The 21,621-nt window shown below is 35.5% G+C and overlaps 1 protein-coding gene and 2 pseudogenes across 1 annotated transcript; 2 read left to right on the top strand and 1 right to left on the bottom strand.

Moving 5' to 3' along the window:
- Positions 1-355: 355 nt before the first annotated feature.
- On the top strand, positions 356-7,360 carry LOC121970977 (protein SUPPRESSOR OF K(+) TRANSPORT GROWTH DEFECT 1-like). The gene is made up of 8 exons (XM_042522011.1): positions 356-1,105; positions 3,210-3,315; positions 5,532-5,730; positions 6,369-6,437; positions 6,545-6,619; positions 6,698-6,796; positions 6,881-7,036; positions 7,108-7,360. Exons 1-8 carry the CDS (start codon positions 634-636, stop codon positions 7,231-7,233), a joined length of 1,302 nt encoding a protein of 433 aa, XP_042377945.1. The 5' UTR covers positions 356-633; the 3' UTR covers positions 7,234-7,360.
- Positions 7,361-7,982: 622 nt separating this feature from the next.
- Positions 7,983-10,804, bottom strand: LOC121972758 (annotated as a pseudogene).
- Positions 10,805-16,564: 5,760 nt separating this feature from the next.
- On the top strand, positions 16,565-20,763 carry LOC121972757 (annotated as a pseudogene).
- The last annotated feature ends 858 nt before the right edge of the window (positions 20,764-21,621 follow it).

Here is a 21,621-nt window from a genome sequence, read left to right as displayed (position 1 = left end):
AAGCAAGAAAAACATGTTTAAGTTGACTAAAGAAAAAGGATTTATTCAAATTTAAAAATAGATATTTTAAAATTTCTTTTATTATTTTTATTTTTTTACTTAATGTTGTTAAAATATTCTATAATTTTACTTTTACTGATAATATTGTATTTTCACTCTTTAATTTATATTCTTAGGAGCATTATTATTCACCTAATCACAAGTAATAAAAGGTAAATTACTGATATTTATATAAATAAAATGATAATAGCAGAAAAAGCAAAAATGAAACGATTATAGTAATTAAAGGGACATTTATTAAAAAAAAGCAAAAATCTTGATAAAACGTTAAAAACAAACAAACGAAAAACGATTTCTGATCCGATCCGCAGCCAGCCACGACTCGGTCTCTCCTCCGTTTCTTTGTTTCCTCGAGAAATCGGATGCGTGTTCCCCAAGTCGTCGTCGAGGGCTCCGGGGATCGATCAGTGATCCTCGATCCCCTCCTTCCTCGGTTTCCTTTCGAATTCCATCTCGAATCGACTGATTTCGCTGGTGATCGGCCAATCGCCTGAGGGATTTTGGAATCCAGCAGCTCTTGGGTTCTTCGAATCCCTTCTCCTCGCGTGTTTTCCGGTCTGGTTTGGGATTGCGATGTATAGCAATTTCAAGGAGCAGGCGATCGAGTACGTGAAGCAGGCGGTGCAGGAGGACAATGCCGGGAACTACGTCAAGGCTTTCCCCCTTTACATGAACGCCCTCGAGTACTTCCGCACCCACCTCAAGTACGAGAAGAACCCGAAGATCAAGGAGGCGATCACCCAGAAGTTCACCGAATACCTCCGCCGCGCGGAGGAGATCCGCGCCGTGATCGATGACGGTGGCAGCTCAGGTCCCGCTGCCAACGGGGACGCGGCCGTTGCCACGAGGCCCAAGACGAAGCCCAAGGATGGAGACGGTGGCGGAGAGGATCCCGATCAGGCTAAGCTCCGGGCGGGGCTTACTTCCGCAATCATCACGGAGAAGCCTAACGTTAAGTGGAATGATGTTGCGGGGCTAGAGAGTGCCAAGCAGGCCTTGCAGGAGGCCGTGATCCTACCCGTCAAGTTTCCTCAGTTCTTCACTGGTTTTTCTCTATCAAAAACTTCATTAGACGACCTTTTGTTCATTGAATTCTAACTTGATCATTTTTTTATGGTTAGAGTGCCCCAACAATTCGCATTGAAATCCAAATACGTGAATTGGTCTTCAAATAACAATTTTGACATGTTCGGCTTTTTCCTGACTTCGTTAGGTTCTTTTGTTAATGCAGTATCCAAGCTGCACTGTCTAGCTGGCTCGAAGATATTACCTACATCTAATTATTAAAAAAAAACGAAACTGAATTAGTCCAACACTTTGAAACATGATTGAATTTTCTGAGAAAATCCTCTGAATTAAGAACTAAAATGGCTACGAATGTAGGTTTTAATGTCTCTCTTGATCCAGAATGTGAAGAGAGTATAGGAAGGCATAAATATATAATTCTTTATGGGTTTAATTGAGAGAATTAAAGAGTAAAAAAGAGACCAAAATGTTTAGTAGGGGTGGTTGAAGAACTCATTTGGCTTAAGTTTTAGGAGATGATTAAAGAGAAAGGGAGGAAAAGAAAGGTACTTTCTTGGAAAATAATGTGTTCTATGTTTGGAAGATTAGTTCATCAAAAAGACAACTGAAACTTGCGCATCATTGCATTTTCTCTCCTTGATATGTTCTATGATTGAAATTCATTGCGAGGGCTATAATCTGTACAGAACTGAAATTTCCACATCATTGCTTCTTGTCTCCTTGTCCTGATAGGGAGAAACCACTATCCAGATATACAGTTGCCGTGAGGTAATGCAAGTTAGTCAGGATCAATGGGGCAATGAATGGTGTATATATGTGTATATATATATATATATATATATATATATATTGGGGAAAAGCAGAGTTGCAGGATTCCTTCTATTATCTAGGGATTTTGCACTAGAAAATTGAGTGATGCGGAAAGATCCAGATAGTTGGTTCACTGTAAGGCCATATACTTGAAACTAGTAATTATGGAAGGATGTGAATTATCCATGCAACTTTTGTTAACAACATAATATGAAAAATTAAAGACCTTATTGAACCATTACTTATTAGGGATAATTACTAAATCTATCATGTTCGTTCAAGTTTTAAAAAATTATCTAATCTATCTTATATCTAAATTAAGTTAAAATTTATTCTTCATTAATTTTCCATTCATTCCCTGTTAAGTGGATGACATGTCAAAATCCTAGTTCATCAACCAAAGCCTCGACTTAGTTGAGTACTCATTAGATATGGAATGCATTTGGTAAAATGGTGGATATTCGTCACAGGTATAGGATGAGTTTGGGATTGCTTACTTGGATCATTATGATTTTATTGGGCACATCTTATTGAAGCTTGACTTTCACTTTAGACATATTATTTATGAAATGTTGAATTAGTTGTTTTGAGATGTTGAATTTATTACTGGTGTTGAATGCCTAAATTGCTGTGCCATTCAGTTGTGAGACATCAATTTGCATGCCACTGATGTAGTACCTATTGCCATCCATTATTGTGAAATAATTCACCTTTTATATTATTGTTGTTAAATTTTGGTATATGTAGAGATATATTATTTAAGTGGCAATATGGCTTAAATTGTTGAATTGGTATTTTCACATGTCATCCACTTAACAGGAAATGGAAGGAAAGTTAATGGAGGATAGATTTATTACTACCATAAATAGTATACAATATCTTTGATAATTTTTAAGTGCATGATAGGCTTGTTAAAACTCACAAGCTTATAATCCTTAAACCTAGAATTTTGGGTGTTTTTCTTTATGTGAAGTTTAAATACTTGATATGTTCAATCAGTGAATTCAGGACGAGGGCCTGCCATTCTAAAATACATAGCTCCTATAGAAGAATTATCTGGTATTATTTTCCATCATGACCAATATAGCAAACTCAACAAAGGATCCCTTGGATATGTAATAATGATTTACTTTCCATTGTACTTGGCTATTTTGGTTCCTTCTTGTTGTTGGGTTATTTCAAGTTATTAGATTTTTTTTACATACACAAATATGAACTTCTCTTTTTCATATGTGCTGGGTTAGTAGAAGCCATTCTTTATCATTTTAAACTATAGATCTGTCCAAAAGTAAATTATCTTTTGTGAACTGTAGGCAAGCGAAGGCCATGGAGGGCATTTCTTTTATATGGTCCACCTGGAACTGGAAAGTCATATTTGGCAAAGGCTGTTGCTACAGAGGCAGAATCAACCTTCTTTAGGTTAATTTTCAATCCACAAATCTGTTGATCAAACTTATAATTATATTTTTTACTCTTAATCATATCAAGCCTTATCATACATTTCCTGATCATTCTTTAGAGGTAGTTTTTTTTTGGGGGTGTGTGTGTGTATGTTGTCTCTCATTGCAAATCTATTCTATGGTATGAACTTTTTGTATTAAACAAATTTTAGTTTATTACCAATCTTCTAGAATTTGTTTTTCAACTTCTAAAATTTGTTTATTTGGACTTATGTTTACTATTTGGTTTTTCATCATCTGGGTGAAGTGAATGTTGCTTAATAGTATGGTTGCTGGCAGTGTTTTGCCAATTCAGGCGATCACTGTTTAGAGATATTATGTGTTTTTGGTTCTTGTTGGCTATATTATGATTCTGTATGCTAAATACCACTGTCAGCTCATTTTGAGGCCAGCCCAAGTATCAAAATTTCTCCTCATCCAAAGGCTCGTCATCCTCATCAAGTGCATTTCACTCAAGCTAACTACAAAAAAAACCTTGCTAGAATCTATTTGTTATTAACCTCGTCGCATGTTTTAGTGATTTGGACTTTGGAGTGTCCCATGAATCTACTTTTCACGCCAAGTATTGAAACTTGTTCTGTAGTCCATTAATGTTAAACTTAAGATTTCTAACTGCCTCATCAATTTGTTATCTTTCCTCCTTGATTTAAGTTGGTTGATTCCATGAACTGGTTGAGAGTACCACTATGTCCTCAATATGGATAGTAACTAAATAGGAAAAATTGAGCTTAGGCTTTTCTAATTGATAATGAAGTCTTTCGGGCCTCCAGGATTGGATTATCCATGGGTATATTGATTGGTTTTTTTCACTTTCTGCACAACCAGCAACATATAAGCTTGAAAGTTTCATGGGAATATCCTCCTACAGATGGTTTTTAATATGTTTGATGCTCCTTATACCATTCTTTGATCTCTTTGGCTATTGCTTTTGGATGTCGATTAATTTATTTAATAATTGTTGTAGAATTAACTTTCCAAGATGACCATATTATTTGTGTTATATGAAGATGTTTTAATCAACAGTTTGTTAGAACCTCATGGGGCAAAACTGGCTGAAGTTCTTTTTGCTTCTTCTTCTGCAACCTTCGTGTAATTTTTGGTGGTGCATTGTTCATAGCGTAAGTGTCTAGGAATTAATGTTTGTATTCTCAAGAAAGAAGCAAAATGACTGTTAGCTACACTGGAAACAAGTGATTAGTGAGTCGAAGTAATCCTTGGAAAGTAATCCTGTTTTACCAATCAAGATATATTTGAAGATAACATTGATTTTAAACAAAAAAACCCCTCACTTTGTGCACTGAATAGTGAAAAGATTACTAAAATATTGATTGACAATTTGCACATAAAAACTGAAATTATCAATACTGAAGAACAAATATACTTAGTTATAGGTGCGATGAAAAAAAAATTACATCAAACGATGTTTATATTACTTCTAAAGTCAGTCAGTGCAGGTTAACATATTTTTCATCAACTTAAATTATTAGTTATAAAAATGTAAATCAATAAGAAAATACTCTCCATGCTAAAAACAAAGTAATGTTAACAAAGTGTGGGCATTATTTTTTTCTCCATAATTTCAATTGTATTTTCAACCAAATATTTGGAAAGCTATTTTTACCAGAATAAAATATTTTTTCTCAAGTTCACCATGCTTTACGTGACATGCAGAAATGATTTATAGCATTATATTAAGAATGAATACAAACATGATAGATAAATCACAGATAGATACAAAAATGGCTGGTGGTGAATTATTTTAAAATTATTGGGATAGGAAGAATTGTGTAGTGAATAAATATGGAAGGCTAATGGTCGGTTAGCAATCATGAAAAATAAAAAATTGTATAAAATATGTCAGATTGAGGTCACATTAAAGATTAAGGATTACAAAATATATGCCGTCAAGTAATATTAATAAAGGCATGACACTTGTGATAACACCACACTTGTTTATCTATACTTTGTTACTAGAATAAGCTTCAAATACGTAGTTGTCAAAAAAATAGCTCAGGAACATAGCTTTTAAGAACATATAGACTTTAGTATTGCAATTATCGCTGTTGGTTTATTTTCCTACTCTCTGTTCCTTTTGGGGCGAATGCTCATAAACTTACTGAGAAAACAAGTACATGAATGATACAAGGAGGTTTGAATTTGATGAAATTATTGCAGTATATCTTCTTCAGACCTAGTATCAAAGTGGATGGGTGAAAGTGAAAAACTAGTTTCCAACCTCTTCCAAATGGCTCGTGAAAATGCACCTTCAATAATCTTTATCGATGAAATTGATTCTCTGTGTGGCCAACGTGGAGAGGGCAATGAAAGTGAAGCATCAAGAAGAATTAAGACAGAACTTCTTGTGCAAATGCAGGTAATTTTGACAATAGGATGTGCACTTTTTTTTTTTTGTGAGTCTTATGTTATACTAACTTATGTATGACCCAAAATATTAGGTCATTGGGTTATCTTTTCTGGTTCTGTGTGGTTCTTTTGTTTCGAGGAAAGGAGGGGGTGTTGTATGCTCTTTTTTTTTCCTAGGGAAAAGTGATAATTAAAATGTATGCATAAAGAATCTCCCATCTGTAGCTAGGGTTCATGCTCTCTTTTTCAACTTGTGAGGTGGGGAAACCACTGCTCTAGCTCTATTGAGCTTAAAGGAACCTGGATTATGATATCCAAATCTTATTTCCATTAGTTAAAAAATCACGCCAGTTCAATATCTGGAATAGCATAGATACTGACCTACTTGTTTATTGTGCCAATCAAAGGGGCACAAACTCGGAGATTACTCTCAACTGATAGGATTTTATGTATTGTCCAGTTGAAGTGTTTCAACTGCCTTGTTAGCAAGAGGAACCAGTCCAGAGGTAGTGACTCACATGCTATTTTCAGCTGTAGTTGCATAAAACTAGTTTTTTTTGGCACTAGAAGACCAATTGAAGCCGAACAATTAGCTGCTTGTGTAACTTACCTTTGTGACTTCTGCATTGAATGATTTGAACTTTGCAGGGTGTAGGAAACAATGATCAGAAAGTTCTTGTTCTTGCTGCCACAAACACGCCATATGCACTGGATCAGGTTATTGGTGTAGAAAGAATAAAAATATTCGTAGTTTCTTGTTCGCGCTTGCCTTTAGAAAGTTCCTAACCCCTATAACCTTTTATTGACTATAATTGCAAGCGTAGGCAATCCGGCGGCGTTTTGATAAGCGAATTTATATTCCTCTTCCTGATCAAAAAGCCAGGCAGCACATGTTTAAGGTATTGATTGGAGTTCCTTTAATCTCTGATTCCACATCTTGTTATCTATCATACTAAATATAGACATTCTTATAACAGGTACACTTGGGAGACACCCCTCATAACTTGAGTGAACGCGATTTCGAGAACTTAGCTCGCCACACAGAAGGATTTTCCGGCTCAGATATTGCTGTTTGTGTAAGTGACCTTCAACATCTAAGGAGGCTATAGTGTGCGGAGTGACTAATATTTTGCTTTATTTTTGTGCTTTTGATCAAACAGGTTAAGGACGTGCTGTTCGAACCAGTTCGAAAAGCTCAAGACGCTATGCATTTCTACAAGACCAGTGAAGGTATGTGGTTGCCATGCGGGCCAAGACAATCCGGTGCTGTTCAAACCACATTGCAGGATCTGGCCGCGAAGGGTCTCGCTGATAAGGTGCCTTTTGAAACTTTGTCGAATTGTCATTCTTTTAAAAAATAATTAAAAAAATTCAAGTGTTCGAACAGATCCTTCCACCTCCAATCGCGAGGACAGATTTCGATAAGGTGCTGGCGCGGCAGAGACCGACAGTTAGCAAAGCAGACCTAGAAATCCATGAGAAATTCACAAAGGAGTTTGGAGAAGAGGGGTAATTATTTGGTTTTGATCTCTGAGTTCTTCGGCTAATGTCATTGCATATTGTAGTTATTTATACTTGTTGCATTAGCCTGCACATATTACTCGTCTGTGTGACTCCGATATGAAATCTGATTACGTTCATCTCTGCGTTTCTTTATTATTTTTTTATTTTTTAACAAAATGTCAAGTGGCTTTTTTGGAATAAAATCATTGAAGGTAGCCCTTTTATTTTATTTTTATTTTTGGAAAAGGGAAGATTTTTATTTTTTGCCCAAAAACAATCTGATACAAATTTAATTATCTTAAAATGCTTGAACAAATAAGACAGACGACGAACAAACATGAACAATCCACAAACTCTTCTTTTTCATAACCAACAAAATTCTGTCATATTTATCTCGATTCACAATATGAACAAAATCGCATCAGAGAATTTAGAATTTGTACGACGAAATAAATGCAACAATATAGATTTAATGAACGTCATTGATATCTACACCATCAGACAAGTATTCATGGAAACAGAAGATCAAAAGATCACCGCCATGCGCCTATGGCCTGTGTACCTGCATGAACCTCCCTCCATATCCGTGGGGCCGGCACTAGGGGGGCCGCTAAGGTAGCGGATTAAGAAGAAGATCAAAAGATCAGTTTAAGAAATAACTAAGCTACGATATAGTCTTGCTTGTTTTTCATTTGCATTGTCATCAGAAGTTTGATCAGCTGCTTAAGGGTTTTCACCGCCTCCTCCTTCTCCTTACCATTAGAGGTTTGATTGACAAAGAGCATACCCTTCCTTGACTCTCCTTCTAGCCTCTTGGTGGAGGAATGCGCTAAAGATATTCTGACGATCCCTTGTCCTGCTAGCAACACTAAATAAATCATTATGTAAATCAGAAAGATTGGAATTTGAATCATCGACGCCCATTTCTATCACATAGTCCCCCAGTATCACTGATCTAGGCATGGAAGACCTTATCGTGCTGATCAAATTTGCCCGTTACCGCTGGTACTCTATATTTCTCCATTTACTGTCAGTTACTGGATCCACAACTGGGGGCTTTGCGTGAGGGTGAGACAAGTGCACATGTTTCCGGAGCTTCTTGTAGTTTCTTGAAAATGAGCACTCGTCTTGAGTTCCTCTTCTGCTCTTCTTGTTGAGATATTTGCGTGCCGGTTCCACCACCGTCCATCCCTTCACCTGGCCACGGGACAGTTGGCATGCTAGCTCAGTTACTTCAGACTTCCTCCTCGTAGGATCATGGATCTGGTCTTCGACCACCAAAGTAGTCTTTGTGTGTGCCTTCTTCAATTGTTCGAGACAGTTGGAGTAGCGATAACTAGTCGCACACATGTAGGGGCGGCAACCATTCTCTTAAGAAGAGCAGAGAAGGAGAACAACATTGTGTGGGTACTTCATGTAAACTTGTCAGCTGACACCCTTCCAATCCCTTTTTTTTAAATTAAAGGGTGTCTTTTTCATTTTTTTCTTCTTTCATCTTTATAGGTTGGCTAAATGAAAGTTGATGTGGTGGTCCACAGAGGGTGCCGCGTGGAGTGAAAGAGTCAACATAACAGGTGAGATGGCAATCTTAGTCAAGATCAATATAAAGGAAGTCCCGAACGAGTTACAATTAGCCGAGTCATAGCTCAGGGTCCAGCATCTCAGGCGCCGAGTCACCGCTCGGAGCTCCTACCGTGTTCCATTTCCACAAGGCACGAGTAGCTAAGTCACCGCTCGGAGCTCCTACAGTGTTCCATTGCCTCGAGTAGCCGAGTCATCACTCGACATATGAAGATAGTCGAACCACTGCTTGACAATGTTCATTTACACCTTAATGGATCAGTGCCACCTACATTAAATGCTTAGCACCGCCCACATTAAAAAGCTCATCATTTGACCTTAAATGTGTGAAAAAGGAACAACCAGAAGAAGCAAGATGATAGTCTTCCTCATTTACCATGGTTTCAATAATAGCCTCATTAAAAACTCGGAAGAAGATAAAACGAAGATCCCTTATGATAAATACAACATCAGTAAATGAAGAGAAAATGAAGGGTATGAGGGAAATCTATAAAAAGATAGTAATAAGAAAAGGAAAGAGGTCTGAATTCAATCTTTTAATTTTCTTCTATTTCTTCTATTCTCTTCTCCACCATTTAGGCATTTCCAAGAGTAATCACTACAGTGGTAGTCAACTCCCTTGCTAGTGCACCGGTGAGTCAACCTCGAGTGTCTTAGAGCAGGATCAAATTAACACCGTCTATGGAAACTCTATACATGAACTGAGATATTCATGGACGAGACCGGACATTTTACTTTGACGCAAACGAAGCTGGCAAAAATTGTTGTAGATGCTATGAGAGATGCCTTAGTGCAACACCAAGTAAATCAAGTGCAATAGTAGCAAGTAAATCCAATACAACAATCACAAGCAACGATGCCACAGGAGCGAATGAACCTCCCTCCGCCCGTACCTCCCACTCAAGTGGAACAACCCCACTTATCCCAACTAACATCAAGGCCGAATGGGGGCTTAGGACTACATCGGATCAGGCAGCTTGAGGGCTCATGATTAGCAAAGTCTCTCGCTAGGAATACTCCTCCACGTGACGCCGGCCGGCCGCAAGCACTGATGAGAGGCTGATAAGGAAATTCAGCTATTTCTCCTTTCAGCCTTAACATCTTGGAAGATCCTCTGTCGCGTCATTATCGACCACCTACTACCGGGGAATATAATGGGTTCACGGATCCCGAGGACATATCTATAAGTTCAAAAACATGTCGCTACTGCATCAGTATTTAGATGGGGTAAAGTGTAAGTATTCTTGACTACACTCTTGGGACTAGATGGTAGCTCTGGTATACATCCAGTTGGACCTGATGATATCCTTGGTACACATCTAGCATGTATATCAACTCGCAGCCACCACTTGATCGATGCGTGGTAAGAGATAATAGTCCTTAGGGACATGCCATTTGTTCCCAGGTTTGGATACCAGGACCATGTTGCCCAACCAACATGGGAACTATACTTCTCGAATATATCCTTCCTCCAGTAATTTGTCTACCTCTACCCGGATGATTTTGTCCCGCTCGACTCTAAAACCCCACTTCCTTTGTTTGACAAGCCGGGCTTCCGGGCGAACGTGGAGCACATGTTCCATTACCGTTGATGATATACATGTGATTTCCTTGGGCATCCAGGTGAAGACATCATCATTACGAGTTAAGCATGCGACAATCTTTGTTTTGAGTTCTGGGGCCAAGTCAGCTACTATTTGAGTGGTGGCCTCCGACCGACCTGGTTGAATTTGTAACTCCTTATTTTCTTCATAGAGTGTCGAGGGTGTTTTGTGTGTAACATTCACCCCTATTTGTTGGATTCTCAAATCCACTCAGGCTTCAGTCTTGACAATATCAACATATCATTTACGTGCTACTAGCTGGTTTCCTTTGACTTTCCCAACCTGATCAACTACGGGAAACTTGATTTTCTGACAAAAAGTCGAGACAAACACTCAGAACTCATTTAAGGCCGGTCGACCTAAGATTACATTATAAGCCGAGAGCGCGTCCACCATGATGAAAGTTGATTAATGCGTCCTCATCAGGGTTCCTCCCCCAACGATATGGCTAGGTTAACTTGTCCAAGTGGTTGAACTTAATTGCTCGTAAACTCGTACAAAGGCATCATTATAGGTTGGAGCTCGCTCTTTTCTATTTGCAGTTTCTTGAACACCTTCCTGAAAATAATATTGACCGAGTTGTCTATGGTAACAAAAGTACGGTGTATGCCATAATCAGCTATAACAACCTTAATGATTAGAGCATCATCATGGGGTATTTCCACCCCCTCTAAGTCCTTAGGTCTAAAGTTGATTTGGGTCACTTGTGCATGCTCCGGGCTACAACTAACTACGTGGATTTCCAATCGGCGAGTTTGAGATTTGCGGGCCCAATTGGAGTTTCAATCGGTCGCACCACCTGCGATCATACCAATGTCTCCCCTAGTCGTGTTGCTGCGATTTTCTTGATGCTGCGTCAGGGGAAGTATCTGTTTAACTCTTGCGGGGGCCTGGACCCTGTTTTCTTGCAATTGGGGCACTTGCTAATGTCGTTCAGTGTCTCAATGGTCTCTTCTAGGTGGTCTGTTCGGTTGTTGGTGACACTGATTATTAGGAGACGGCGAGCATTGACGAAACCCTTGGTTGGCTGTTCGGCATGCCTCCTGCTTATACTAATAGTAGTTTTGAGTATTGTGTGTTTTCGAACGACGGTAGGTGCAGAATCTTGGAGTCCAGGGGGGCTCGGGGAATTGAGTCTGTTTAGCCTCCAGGTGTTGTACAACGTTAGGGCATGGATCATGATGATATGGTGGGGGTCTCGCTCAGGGTTCTTTGTGAGGAAGAGGAGGAGGAGCTCGACACTCAGGAGTGGAGGTGGGAGAAGGTGCGACAACCTCCTTCTTCCGGGCAGACTACGTCTCCTTTACATAATGTACTTGGTAACTCTTTCGAGAAGATGATTGAAGTCTCTAGGGGGCTTCTTGATCAGGAATCGGAAGAAGTCTCTGTCAATGAGCCATTGGGAAAATGCACTCACTAGAATTCCAGAGTGGTCGAAGGAACATCTATGACCGCCAGGTTGAATGTTTTAATGTATGATCGCAATGTCTCCTTTGACCCTTACTTAAGGAAAAAGAGGCTCAGCGTGATCTTGTGGTATCATTGACTGCTAGCAAAGTGGTAAAGGAATGCCTTACGAAAATCCTTGAAGCAATAGATGGACTCGGCTGGGTGTCGATTGTATAAGTACCCCGTGGTAGTTTTGATATGATTAACCAAGTCAAGTTAGATTCTGTTGTCTATTGATGCATTGTGTCTAAGTATGTAGGAATTTAGAAGCACAGGAAGTCAAGCAAAAGACGTAGCTAACAAGAAAGACGACACAAGAGAGAGAGAGTCCATGGGCTCGATGTGTCCGAGGGACAAGGTGCTGCGGAAGAGTACGCTAGCAGACAAAAAGGAAGTACGTGACGTTTCTGAGAGACGAGAGCCGGAGCAGAAGGTTGCTCAAAAAGGCCAAAAAATGGGTTTGGTGAGCCCTATTTTGAATAAAAAGTCAACACATAGTTGACTGGAGTTCGAGCACCCCGAGGTGCCTTGTATAGCACTGCCCAGCGGGGGTGAGTCAGTTGAGTCCGAGTGCACGGACCCCTTCCAGGCGCTCAGACTGGATAAAATTTGAACGGATTAATTTGTTGGGAGTCATTACGATGAGGATAAAGTTTTATCTCTAGAACTTTTAATCCGTTCCCTAAAATCACCGGACTCACGAATCTCAAAGAAAAGATAACCAACCGAGATTTGCTAAGGTATATGCTTAATGCTTTCCCTAGAACATCTGTATGGTCAACCCTAGTAGATGTAAATTACATCTCTAGGGATCTAGAGGTAAGTAGTTTAGAGGAATTATTCTCTACATTTGAAGGGTATAAAACTAGATGTGAAGATCTAAAGAAGGAGATGAAATACAACATTGCCTTGAAGGCAAAAATGAACGAATCAGACTCTGAAACTTCTCTTGATGATGACGAAACGACATTCATGGTAAGGAAGTTCAAAAGTTTTTTTTTAAAACTAATAAGTTTAATTAAGTGCATGCCAAAAGAAGAAAAAGGAGAGTAAGGTGCTATCATTGTAATGAAGAAGAGCACGTTAAAGACAATTGTCTGAAACTAAAGCACAAGGACAAAAGCAAAGATAAGGATAAGGACAAAAGACCAACACAGAAGAAGTACAAGAATCCAAAGGTAACGTGGGATGAAACGTTGTCATCAGATTCAAAAGTTGTAGTATATACCGGACTGACACTGATGGCAAGTTACCAAGAAGACGATGGAGCAAACTCATCGGAGATGAGCATCGAGAGCATCAATGAAGGGGGAGCAACGTCTAAAAAAACTAGCTCTACAAGGGAGAATCAAATAATGAGATCAACAAGGTAAGTTAGGTACGATGTCTACCTCTTGATAAGTTATTTACATTTATAAAAATATCATCGAAAAATTCATGTAAATTAGAAATTAAAAATGAAAAATTTAAAAAGGAAAATAAGGAATTAAAAAGAACCTTAGCAACATCTTATCAAATAGAAGATTTTGACAAGATAAAAATTGAAAATTGAAAATAAAAAATAAAAAATAAAAATAGAAAATTTGAAAAAATATGCATGTTCACATGATCAACAAATTAGGAATTATCAACGACTTAATTGACATTTCAGATATCATAAGGACCAAATTAGAAAATTATCATCAAAATATATTCTTAGAAAGTTTTGATTAAGCCAGTTGGAAGGAACTTATTGTTGGTGCAAGTTGTACCATAATCAAACCTAAGTTTTGATATTGTCAAAGGTTCAAGTTAAGTCTTGTTGTGATATAACAAGTTGACTGAGTGTGTAGGCTATTTACTCAATCGGGAAAGCCCTAGTCGCGGCTAGGTAGGAAAGTCTAGAAGATCGTGGAAGTTAGGTGGAAAGTCCAAGTGGGTCGAGAGGACCTGACATTTAGCAAGGTTGATTGGATAAGTTTATTAAATATCCAAAACAATTGGCTTAGTTCAAAGAAGAGAAAATAATTTTATTAGTAAGTTGAATTAACCTGTCTCTGAATTTGATATTCCCCCGAATTCGATACTCTCCTGAATTCGATATTCCTTTTGATTTTGATATTCCCCCTGATTTACTACTCTCCTTTAACTTAGCACCTCTTGGTTATCTTTGTTAGCAACAAAGATTTCGACCTTTAGTGCCCTGGGACCTTAGTGCCTAGGGAATTTAATGTTCGTTACATTAATGTTCATCAAAATTATTTATATCTTATTATGATTATGCACTTAAGTTTGATCAAATAATTAATTTTAGATTTAGATATATGAAGTTAAATTTTAGTTTAAGTTGAATGAAATAATTTGGTACTAATTCTATAATAGTTAATCATTGACTTTTACTTGACTCAATTCAATAATTTAATACTTATTTGATTTATATTAACTGATGAGTTGATTGACTAACTAGGAGTATTTTTAATTTTAAGTATTAATTAGGTTTAACTTAAGATAAATTATTCATTAAAGTTGAGTTAGAATTGACTCAAAGTTAAACTTTGTAAACAAAGTTAAGTAAAATTAAGGTTCAATCTAAGTGAATTTTTAATTTATATAAATTATAATTAAGATTTTGATTATAGTTGAAATTAAAGTATATTAAGTTAAATTGAGGTTAAATGTTCATTTACTTATATATATATATAAATTAAATTTTAAAAATGTTTTTCTAAAAAAATTAAAAGATTTTTAAAGTTTTTAAATATTTTTTTAAAATGTTTTTTTTTTGTTTTTGAAAGAATTTTTGAAAGAATTTAAAAATGATTTTTAAATTTTCTAAAATAATGATAATTTTTAAAGTTTTAAAATGATTTTAAATTTTTTAAAAGAATTTTTAAAATTTTTTTAAAGAATTTTTAAAATGATTTTAAAATGATTTTTAAAGTTTTTTAAAATAATTTTTTAAATGATTTTTATTTTTTTTAAGAAATTTTTTAAATAGTTTTTTGGTTAGATTTTAATTTAGTTTAATTTATTTTTTAATTTTATGTTTAATTTTTAATTTTAATTTTAATGTACTTTAATTTTAATTTGAAGTTTAATTTAATTTTTAATTTAAGTTAATTTTTAGTTAAGTTAATTTTAAATTTAAGTTAATTCTAAAATAATATTAAAATAAAATTTTAAGTTAATTTTAAAATAAATTAATAGTTAATTTTAAAATAATTTTTAATATAAATTTTTATGTTAATTTTCAAATAATTTTTAAAATAAATATTTAAGTAAATTTTAAAATAAATTTTTAAGTTAATTTTAAATAAATTTAATATAAATTTTTATGTTAATTTTAAAATAAATTTTTAAGTTAATTTAAAAATAAAATTTTAAGTTAATTTTAAAATAAATTTAAAAATAAAATTTTAAGTTAATTTTAAAATAAATTTAAAAATAAATTTTTAAGTTAATTTTGAAATAAATTTTTAAAATAGATTTTTAAGTTAATTTTTAAAATAAAATTTTAAGTTACTTTTACAATATTTTTTTAAAAAAATTAAGTTAAATTTAAAATAATTTTTGAGTTAAAATAGTTTTAAGATAATTTTTTAAATTAAAATAATAAATTTAAAGTTAAATTATATTTTTTTAAAATAATTTTTAAGTTAAAATAATTTTTTAATTTAAAATAATTTTTCAAAATAACTTTTTTAAAGTTAAAATAATTTTTTAAGTTTAAACAATTTTTAAAATTATTTTTAATTTAAGATATTTTTTTTAAAATTTTTTTTAAAAATAATTTGTAAGTTAATTTTTAAAATAAATTTTAATTTAAAATAGATTTTTAAAATAATTTAATTTTAAATTTGATTTAGTTTGATTTAGTTTAATTTTAAATTTTAATTTAATTAAAGTGTAAATTAATTTAATTAAAGTGTAAATTAATTTAATTTTAATATAAATTAATTTAATTTAAATTAAATTTAAATTTAATTTTATGTTAATTTATTTTATTTTTTATTTTAATTAAATTTAATTTTTAATATAATTTTAATATAATTTAATTTCATGTTAATTTATTTTTTAATTTAATTTATTTTAATTTTTAATTTTAATATAATTTTAATATAATTTTAATTTAATTTTTATATAATTTATTTTTTTTGAGTGAATCAATTAAATTTGATTAGGATAACTATGATTTTATCGATATAATAATGTGTGCAACCATCATACCCACAAGGACACCCCGTTTTGCCATCTTAGCCATCATTTTGCTCGCTCGTTCCATCACATTCACACTCAACTATCAGGTCCAGACCAGCACTCTGCCCTTCCTCTTCCTCGAGACGTCATCTTTGTGCTTCTCCTTTCTCAACTACCCTTTCTTGAGTTATTTCTATCCCTCCACTCTTTCTTTTGCATAGTATTCCACTTACCATCTGCTAAGCCCCCCATTGCCATCGTGAATGGGAACCGACACCCCCACTCGCAACAAGAATCACTCCTATCTTGATCCCAATTCAGAGTCCATATGCACACATTGACAAACTTGCATTCTCCACATCAGTCTCGGACGTAACCGCCCTATCACTCATCAGCTGCCGAGTTTAGGATTTTTCAGTCTCGAACGTAACCATCATGTCACTCCTTGCTAATGCCGTGCCTAATGTCTGCGATTTCCCCTCCATTATAAATTTCATCTCGCTCGCTCGCTCTTGCCACATCGTTTCGACTATGAAGACCACTTTCCTTCTGATGAAAACTTCTGTCGTTCTCGTGCTTCTGATGGTAGTCTCTATTGCTGTGGCGCCGCCCTCTGAATCCGGCCAAGGTGATCTCAAGGGGATCGACCACGGAGATCTCAAGGTGACGCCTTCCGGTGATCTCAAGGGAATCGGCCACGGCGATCTCAAGGCGCCGCCCTCTAGTGATCTCAAGGAAATCTGCCACGGTGGTCTCAAGGCGCCACCGCCCCCCGATTCCAGCCAGGCTTGGGTCGGTACGGTGTACCGTTCCTAAAATCGAATACCGTATATCGTACCGAAAAAATCCATATTCTAAGAAATGATATTGACACTGTACCGACATTTCGGTATACGGTATCGGTAAAATACCGTCATACCGAAGATATATTTATATTACATATAATATATAAAAAATAATTCTTTTGTAATGAAGGACAGTGATCATATAAGAATAAGAGTTGGGATTTCGGACCCAAATATGCAAGATTGAAGATTAAACTAGTAGCTGGTGGTCCTAGGATGGTGGCTCGCCGGAGACTCGTCGAAATCTTGTCAGAAATAACTAAATGCTAGCTGGAAAACTAGGGGAAGTATATAGGCTTCAATCCCTACTAAAAATACCATAAATCCACCAAAGAAACAAAAGCTAAAACTCACCGGTAAATCGGACAAGAACTTGCGCAAGCACAGCTCTCAGAACAGAGCTCGGTGATTAGATTTCTTCAGATTCAATGAGGGGAAAAAATTTTAGGGCTGGAGAAGAAGTTTCTAAGTTGCTGTGCATCTTCTCCGGCGACTACGTGTGGTGGTCGACTGTGGAAGGAGAAGAATCGCGACGTGAGCGTCGGCTGCGCAAGGAGAGAATCGCGAGTCGCGACGTGTGCGTCTGCTGCGCAAGGAGAGAACATGGTTTGAGGCCGTTTAGGGTTTGGTTTAGGCTTTAGGGGAATCTAAATTAATCATTTAATCTATAGTTACTCGGTATTTCGGTATACCGATATATTTTAAATAGTTATCGTTACCGTTATCGACAAATTCGGTACAATATGATACCGTACTGAATTTTTTGATATACCGAAAATTTCGATATATACGGTATTTTTTCTGTACGATTTTTTTGTATTTCGATATTTTTTTCCAGTCCTAGCCACGGTGATCTCTAGGCGCCGCCCACCCAGGAAGGTCTGGAGCTGCCGCAACTGCCGAAGCTGTCGAAACCCAATTTGTGTTGCATATTAAAATTGAAAATATGCTGTAAATCCGTTATTCCGATTCCACCGCCGAAGCTGCCGAAGCCCAATCTGTGTTGCAGACTACTGAAGTTCCAAATATGCTGTAAAGCTAGCGTTATTCCAGAACTTCCAATTCCACCCATTCCAGGGGTTCCACCGCCACCTCCGAAGTAATGAGAGATGAGAGATTGTATCCCTAAATATATACTGTAAGGGATTATGATATGATATGATATGATATTGACCTAGTAATGGATACGATATTGACCTAGTAAATCGTTACCGTTACCGTTACTGACAAATTCGGTATGGTATGATACCGTACCGAATTTTTCGGTATACCAAAAATTTTGATATATACGGTATTTTTTCAGTACAATTTTTGGGTATTTCGATATTTTTTTCCAGCCCTATGTGTATGTACTCCATTGATAGTTTCATTTTTGGCCTTTTTTGGCATTTGCATCTCAATGAACTTAAATTGGTTCAGGGCCTCACAGCTACTGACATTAAAGTGAATGAACAATGTCTTGGTGATATAAGTTCTCAGTACAGGAGTGGTAAAACACTTGTTGATGTCAAAGGTGATACAAATTCTAATGTAAAGTGGTTATTACTCTGTACTAATGTGGTAACACACTCTATGTTCTTTAGTGTACGACTACAAAGTAAATTGACTTCCAGTTGTAAATTTCCTTGCTCCTCAAATTGACAACTATGTTTTTTATGGATTCCAATGGTATTTTGTAATCCCTTATGTGCTTGCTATGCATTACCTAGAGGTTGATTCTCTGAATTTCCACTGAGACTTGCTATATCGGTTATCAGGTCTCAATAAAACTTACTGTAGATGAATTGTTTGCTGGTGCAAAGACTAAGTTAAGCTTCAAGCTACATGATCAGAAGTCCGGCAAGGTTAATTCCTACAAATGAACAAGCCTAACTATTACTTTGTTTATTCGCCTATGATGATGCGATTTTTTTTAGTAACTCAGTTTCTTCTTGGTTATTTCTTGTTGTCTGTGAGATAGGCACATGGGTTGGGTTAATATTTCATGCCTTGGAAAGTAAATGTTCATATTTCTTTCTTTTGAGTGTTAAATATGTGGTGACAACCTACGTTACTATCAGTTATCTGTCTGAAACACACTAAATTAGCATGAGTCAACAATCTAAAGGATTATATACCTTAGAAGACATAGTTGGAATGTATATACCTTCTCATATAATATCAATATTTTGATATACAAATGTCACATGATAGAGCTAGTTTGTTTTGAGAAATCATTCGTGATTTGTATCAAAGTTTTCAAAGCATATCAAGTTCAAGTCAATTAAGTTTTAAATCACATAATCTCTTCCTCTTAGCTTGTCTACTTTCGAATATGAGCCTATAAAAAATATAAGTCAATAGATAAGTTCTTAGAGCAATAAATTCCAAAAATATAATAAAATTCTTTGTATATATTCCTAATACCAAAATGAGTGACGCATGTATTGGATGGAAGTATTGGATTTTATAGAATACTACTAAAATTAATTTATAACTTTTATGACCCCTATTAAATGATGCTCCTAGGAGATTTGATATTGGAATTAATTTTCCACATGTCCATAAATATACGTTGGGAAATCATTTGGAGTTGGATTTTATATTGGCACTTCTAAAACCATATAAAAACATGGCTTTGATATATTTTGGTCTCTTTGACTTTGGTGTCACCCGCTTAACAATTCTAATTTGTTGTTTCAGCTCCCCCATATTTACTGATTTCTGTATATATCACATTTTGTCTATATAATTTTTTTTAATGAATATAAGAGAATTCTAAAATTTTAAAAATGTTGCCTATACTTTTTCAAATTTATATTGTTCTTAGCTTTTGACTTTGATATTGTTACGTTGTATAATGAAAAACTATCACTAGTAATGATTATGGCCAAGTAATAGTCTTAGGCCATGTATTTATCTTTCTTAGAGAAAAAATTTACTCTGTTTCTAATTTTTTAATTCACTTTTCAAGTTTTGAAAAAGTTATACTTTCCCTTAAATTTTGCGAGACCATTCCATTTTTTCCTCTCAACCTAATGTAGTTTTCCCCAAGTAACAGTTAATAAATTTGATACTGAATCACCTCTAGTAGATCATCCCACAAGCTCACCCCCTCATTTGGCACCCGAAGTTAGAATCTGATCATGTCCCCTCTTGTTGCAGCTTGATGCACGTCCAGTACCTTCATCAGTAGTTAGTTACTTTCAATTCTAGCATTGGCTTGACACCGACCCCATTGCTAGAGTTTGCTGCAGCAATTGGCAGCAGGGAACTTAGTCTTGGAGCTGAGATTTGATTTGATAGTGCATCTGCTTCTTTCACTAAATACAATGCAGGGATAGGCTTTAACAAGCATGATTTTTCTGCTGCTTTTATATTGTAAGTACTCTCCCTAATTACTATTATTGATAATATATAATATCATTGCATATAATGTGATTCTTTTTGTAGAAATATTTGTTGCATTTCCAGTATTTTATAGTTACAGTATCAAGAGAGTGAATGACTGGCACTTTCTTCGAATCTAGATCATTTCTATTCCCAACTAATCTCTTTTAAATGCACCATGTAGAAGTAGAACTGACAAGCGAGAGACCCTGAAAACTTCCTATATTCATATTCATGTGCTCAATCCAGGCAATGGAGTTGCAGTGGCTGATGAAATGGTTCATAAGTTCAACACATATGAGAACGGATTTGCCATCAGAAGCTCGCACAATCTCAATCCATTGACTACGATAAAGACTTGATTTAACAACAGCAGAAAATCCGCAGTGCTGTCTGTGTCAGCACCAGTGGAGGCCAATATTTCTCTTAACGGTTTCCGCCGAGTTTGATCCGAAGGCAGCAAGTGCACCTTCCAGATTTGGTCTGGCTCTAGCCCTCGATCCTAGGCATATTTAAGTAGTTGTTTCGCTTTATTCCTCATTAGAAATCGAGGATTGGATATGTTTATTAAATATCCAAAACTATTGGCTTAGTTTAAAGAAGAGAAGAGAAGAGAAGACGCCGCCGGCCGGAGGAAGAAAGGAGAAGAAGAGAAACGCTGTGGATGAGTTTGTCGCGAGCCCTAGCGCAAAAGAGAAGAAGGTCGCGAATAGAGAAGGGGAATTGAGAAACACTGTCGTGCGGGTGAGAAAGAGGAGAATGGGTTCTTAACGGGTTCGGATCCGGGTTGGGTTAAGGAAATGATATCCAATAGAGCTTAGATCCGATTCATTAAAGGTAGAGTTCAAATTGGGCTATAAATTGGAGAATTGGACTTTTGGAATTGGGCTTTAAGAATTGAATTGTTGGTTTAAATTGAACTCTTCTCTTGATCTAAATTGGAGATGAATTAGACTTGGATGAGAATAATCTCTATGGACGGTCCAGATCTATTAAAATGAGGATGAAGACATAGATCACTTGATCTGACTGAAGGGACATGATTTCACTGGATCTTGATCAACGGTTCATATTAATTCAGCTTGATCTCCTTCATTTGACCTTCAAATCAAGCCAAATTCGATCCGGCTTGACCCAATTCCAAAATTTTTTATGTTAATTTTAAAATAAATTTTTAAGTTAAATTTAAAATATTTTTTAAAATAAAATTTCAAGTTAATTTTAAAATAATTTTTTAAAATAGATTTTTAAGTTAATTTTTAAAATAAAATTTTAAGTTTCTATTAAAACATTTTTTTTAAAAAAAAGTAAGTTAATTTTAAAATAATTTTTGAGTTAAAATAATTTTAAGATAATTTTTTTAAATTAAAATAA

Source organism: Zingiber officinale, chromosome 4A (genome assembly GCF_018446385.1).
Source record: "Zingiber officinale cultivar Zhangliang chromosome 4A, Zo_v1.1, whole genome shotgun sequence".
Taxonomy (NCBI): Eukaryota; Viridiplantae; Streptophyta; class Magnoliopsida; order Zingiberales; family Zingiberaceae; genus Zingiber; species Zingiber officinale.
The sequence above is the reverse complement of the archived record's forward strand: the minus strand, read 5'-3'. Positions and strand labels throughout refer to the sequence as shown.